Source organism: Mesocricetus auratus, unplaced genomic scaffold (genome assembly GCF_017639785.1).
Source record: "Mesocricetus auratus isolate SY011 unplaced genomic scaffold, BCM_Maur_2.0 Super-Scaffold_100014, whole genome shotgun sequence".
NCBI lineage: Eukaryota > Metazoa > Chordata > Mammalia > Rodentia > Cricetidae > Mesocricetus > Mesocricetus auratus.
Genome location: NW_024429197.1, coordinates 21,151,712 through 21,156,933, shown reverse-complemented (window position 1 = coordinate 21,156,933; position 5,222 = coordinate 21,151,712). Strand labels below are relative to the sequence as shown.

Here is a 5,222-nt window from a genome sequence, read left to right as displayed (position 1 = left end):
TGTGTGTATGTGTGTGTGTGTGATATGTATGTGGGTACCCACAAAAGAGAAAAGAGGTGGATCATCTGGAGATGGAATTAGTTGTGAGCTACCCAATGTGGACAGTGAGACTCGAACTCAGGTCATCTGGAAGAATAGCAAGCTCTCCTAAGTGCTGAGCCATTTCTCCAGCTTAGTGAACTCTTTAAAGCATTATTCACACACAGTTTTTTTTTTAAAGGAAAAAGCGGGGGGGGGGGGGCTGTCTTGTGATACAAACACTAGTGTCCTTAGACCAGCTATGTCAGGATGATTTTTTAGAACATGGTCTCATGATTCAAAAGCAACCACAGTCCAAGCACGAGGCAGGGAGAAGCATAAGAGCAGCATCAAGGCTCTGCTGTTGCTGGCTCCTAACAGTCCTGCTTGCTGTTGCCGAATATGTTGCCCTGGGTTCCATAGCAAGGCCCTGTCTAAAATAAATAAGAAACAAATAAATTCTCAGTGTCCGAGTCAGAAGGCTAGGGCTCCCTCTCACCATGCATACTTCCAGATAAGACAGAGGTCCAGTCAGCATTAGAAATCTCTTTCACAGTGGAAAGCTGAGGCCCTGTGGAATCCAGTGTCATCCCCCACCCCTACCCAAGGGTCACACGCCTGCAGGTGGCAGAGCTATGATTAGAACTTGGGCCCCTCTGAACTCCCTAGCTAAGCTTCTCCCCTCTACACCAGCTAGATAAACCAAAGTTCCAGGAAGTCCAGAGGCTGCTGCAGGGGGAGGGGAGCCAGGAGAGGGAAAGCCAGCATGTGGGATTCAAGGTTCACTGAACCTGTCTCCTGGCCTGCCTGTGGAGCTTGAGTGTATAGAACTATGCACTTTTTTTTTTTTTTTTTGCATAGGATCCCTGCACAGCCACTTTTGCTTTGGGTGCCTTAGTCTCCTTATCTGCAAAATAGGGCTAAAAATTCATACCCTACTTCCAAGAAGATGCTTGTGGAATGTAAAGCCCTCTAAAAGTCCAAGTTAGGATCACTGTTATCCAAAGAAGGTGTGAAAATCCCCCACCGGAAGATCTTTAGAACTAACCCCATATCAAGTCTTTGGCTCAGTTGAGGAATATTTGCATATATATGTGCCAGGCACTATGGAGGATTCTGTACCATGCACTGGCACACACACATCCTTGGCTAACCCTCACCATAAGCGCATGTGGTCTCTGCTGCTCTTGCCAGCATCCTAGAGAGGAAGAAGCCGCAGAGCGGTGAATGAGCTGCAACTGACGCCATCATTCGCTCATTCATTCCACTTTTACAGAAAGCCAGCCTGGACCAGGCTGTGGGCCAAGTGCTGAGAGTAAGAAGATGAACAAGTCCTTCAGGAGACGTGCCCATAAATTACTTTAATAACAACTCGGGACATGCTTCAACAGACAGTGCACAATGAGAGTCAGAGAAGGAGCAGCTGGCTCCCTGGGGATTGTAGGGACAGAGAACTGACCTCTCCAAGCGACCCTGCTTCGCTGAAGTGCAGTACAAAGGCCTGGGTTTGAACCCTGAAGGCATTACTGTGTGTTTCCAGGAAATCTTCAGTGTATAAGCCTTGGTCTGGAAAATTAAGTTGAAGGGCCCTCAAGATCCTGCAGCTCCTGGAACTGGTCTTCCCACTTCATCTTCTGACAAATTCAAGCTACCCCTCCCCCTTCCTCCACTAGCCAGAACCTCGAAGGCTTGACCGAGCACCAGAGAAATGTCAACCATTCCGCCCCCATCAAAGCACCGCAACCTGGGAGCCCAAAGGGAGGGGCTCTGGTAGGGGCGGGGCCGAGGCCTTGTTGAAGGGACTCGCCCCGCCCAGAAGGGATTCATTCAGCCAATGACAGACAGGGGCGTGGTTATCCCGCCTCTAGGTATAAGAAGTCTCCCGGTTCCGTGGCACCGTATGCACTTCTGCGAAGCTCTACTCCAGGGTGTCTGACTCTTGCGGCTTGCAGCCGCGGCCGTGGGACCGTGGAGGAGAGAGGGAAATCCGGAAGACCCAGGTAGACAGTGGACGAATCCGATTCGGTCTTCCTTCGCCTGGTTGAGTTGCTGGTGTCCCGGTCTCCTGCCCAAGAGGAGCCGCTGGCGGGACCCGGGGCGCGCGCTGACCGTCCGCCCGCTGCCATGGCCGACCACCTGATGCTCTCCGAGGGCTACTGCCTGCTGCAGGTGCCGCCGCACGCCCACGGCCCACACGCGCCCCGGACCCTCCAGCCATATGCAAGCCCCGGCCTGGACAGCGGTCTGCGGCTGCGGGGGGCTCCGCCGGGACCACCACCGCCACCCGGAACCCTAGCATACGGCTCCTTCGGATCGCCAGCCTCCTTCCAGCCCTTCCCCGTCGCGCAGCCACCGGGTGCCGGTAGCGTGCACCTGCAGCCCGCCTCCACGCCATCCCCGGGCCGCATCCTCACAACCCCGGGAACCGCCGGAGGCCCCTCACCTCTGCAGCCCGCGCCCGGAGCCGCGTCCCCCCTGCCGCCGCCGCCCTCCCTGGGCTGCATGGACGCAGAGCTCATAGACGAGGAGGCGCTGAAGTCGCTGGAGCTCGAACTCGGGCTGCACCGCGTACGCGAGCTGCCCGAGCTCTTCCTGGGCCAGAGCGAGTTCGACTGCTTCTCGGACCTAGGGTCGGCGCCACCCGCTGGCTCGGTGAGCTGCTGAGCGTGATCCCCGAGAGACGTGGGACTCTGCGAGCTGTGGCCCGGCCCACACGCACCCTCCATGAGGGTGGAGGCGCCGTGTTTACTCGCCCAGACGGCTCCGACCAGGGACGCCTGCCTTGCCTCCAGGCCCTACCTCCTGCCGGATGACAATTGGGTCTTGCTTCCCTCACCCAAGCCTCAGAAGTCAAAAGCAGGAGACTGAACCAGCCTTTGAATTCCACGTTCTTGAAGTCTATGCCTCTTTCTCCCCTCCCCCCAATCTGAGCCATCGCAGGCCTCTGCCTGACCTTCTTGTGCTGCCCACTAACCGGATTGGGTCTCCGGAGCCATCTTCCTGAACTCCCCCACCCCCACCTTCCCTGGGCCTTTGGCCTGGGGAGGGAAGGTTTTTTTACACCTGACCCCTGCAGAATGGGCCAGTAGCCTCCAAAACCAAAATAAAACTGGGTTGCTTTACAGTTTTGAGTTTCCATTTCCTTTTCATCCCTCCTCTCAAGTACAGGTAACTCAAAAGTTCAAGGCTGTTAGAGTGGGATGAAGGCCATGAACCCCAGCAGCCCAAAGGGCGGGAAAGCTGACAGTTTCTCTGGAAAATGTCTCGAGAGTTGTGCAGTTGTCATAGTGTAACCTGACAGGAGGCCCAGGCCGCTGCCCGGCCAGTTGACAGCTTAACCCATTGGACTTCCCAGCTGCTTCTACTCCAGGAACTGAAGATCCAGGCAGCCCTAGCCTTGGAAAGAGACCCTCTCATTTGTCCACAACACTGTCCCTTCCGGTTTCCTTGGGGGAGGGGTCTTCTTGGTTGTGAGACCAAGAGGGTGGGAGGCAGGGATGGAACCACACATACTTCGTCCATGTGACAAGTATAGCAGCACACTGTCACACTATTAGTCAACTCAGTAAACGGTAGAGGTGGTTTTTCTGAAAATTGGCACACAAGGTCGGGACACACCTGAAAACAGATCATTCTTAGGCCATGGAAGAGAGCTGTCCAGAAAACAGAAGAAAGAATTTGTTCAGCTGGTTGCGGTGGAGGATGTTTCAGCTTCAGGGAGGCGGTGCCTTTTGATGTGATGAACTCTGTGGAATGACAAATGGTTTAAGGAACGGGACAAGACCTTGATTAAAGGGAGGGCCGCACACTAGTTCATGGGATCTATGGGGAAGGCAAGGAGCATCTAGGACAGACAGGGAAGAGCTAATGGTTTCCTGACAACTCTAGGTGACCAGCTCACGCCTCATTCCACAGGTGAGGGGTGTTGGTGCTAGCCCAAGCCTGGCAAGATTTGGCCTTCCTGTCCAGATCTCCAGTGCACCCTCTGCTGTTGACTCTGGAAAGATCCCCTGCTGTGTGGGGGAAAGGAGGGAAATGAGGCTGAAGGTCGGGGGTGCTAGGGCCAGGCAGTCGGGCATCCTGTAGGAGACAGTTAAATTCCAGAGACTAGAAAGCAGTAATGCCACTGAGCCCTTCTGCCTCCGAGTGGTTGGCCTTTACTCCAGTGCCAAATGCTTGTGCATGTGACTTCAGCAGCTGTGAGCTACCTCAGGATGTACTGTGTGGGTACCAGCTCTAACATGAGCAAAGAGTGGGTGACAGGAAGTGTTTGGCAGATGAATAAAGGTCTACTCTGAGATCCCAGGGCCTTCTGGGACAGATAGAAAGAAAAAGGGAGAGATTCTTCTGGCCAGGGACTGGCCTGACCTTTGTGCTCAGGGTGGTTTGTGTTTGTTCTGGCATTGCCTAGAAGCCTGGACCAAGACAGACATCAAGGAATCCAATTGGGACAGGAAGGTTTGACCCTGGGCTGGACACTTCCTTTTCGCTAGCCTTGGTTTTTCCATCAGTAAAAAGAAGCTAAAAAATCTTTCCCTGCTACTTTACAAGGCAATAACCCTCTCTGTAAGTGAGGGACAGCTCAAGAATGAGTTAATAAGCAGTTGGTAAACTCAGTGCCTCCCAAGTAGAAGGGAATACAATGAGTCACACCGAGTCCTACATGGTGCTTCACATCTGTAATCTAGCACTGAGAATACCGTGTTTGAAGTCAGCCTGCACTGCAGAGTGAGTTCTAGGCTAGCCTGGGCTACTTAGTAAGATCCCTGTCTCAAAAGGGAAAAAGCAGAGTGTGGAGGAGTACTAGATACAGTTTTACGGTAGAATACCTGTCAAGCACGTACAAAGTTCTGGGTTTAATTCCCAGGACCCAAACAAAAACAAACAGACAAAAAAGCCAACTCTCTTCCCAAGAGGGACCACTGACAAGCTGGTTAGTATACAGATGGACAAAAGACGGTAAGACAGGCCAGCTCACCAGGTCCTTGTCCTAGCCAGGGGGGCTGAAGGATACAGAGCAATGGACTTGAAGTCTCATCACCATATAATCAGTTCAAGAAGAGTCTCCAGCTGCCTGGCCTCAAACAAAGTCCCCTCACCCTTTGAGTATTAATTTTTGTGTAAGTACACAGCTTTCTGTGATGTCTGTCACCTCTTCCTGGGAGCCAGCCTCCTAAAGCAGACTGGGGCCCCTTGGTGCTGAG

General features: G+C 53.4%; 1 protein-coding gene across 1 annotated transcript; it reads left to right on the top strand.

Moving 5' to 3' along the window:
• Positions 1-1,903: 1,903 nt before the first annotated feature.
• On the top strand, positions 1,904-3,142 carry Cited4 (Cbp/p300 interacting transactivator with Glu/Asp rich carboxy-terminal domain 4). Its single transcript, XM_005083834.4, has one exon. The coding sequence runs from the start codon at positions 2,143-2,145 to the stop codon at positions 2,680-2,682; it is 540 nt and encodes a 179-aa protein (XP_005083891.1). The 5' UTR covers positions 1,904-2,142; the 3' UTR covers positions 2,683-3,142.
• The last annotated feature ends 2,080 nt before the right edge of the window (positions 3,143-5,222 follow it).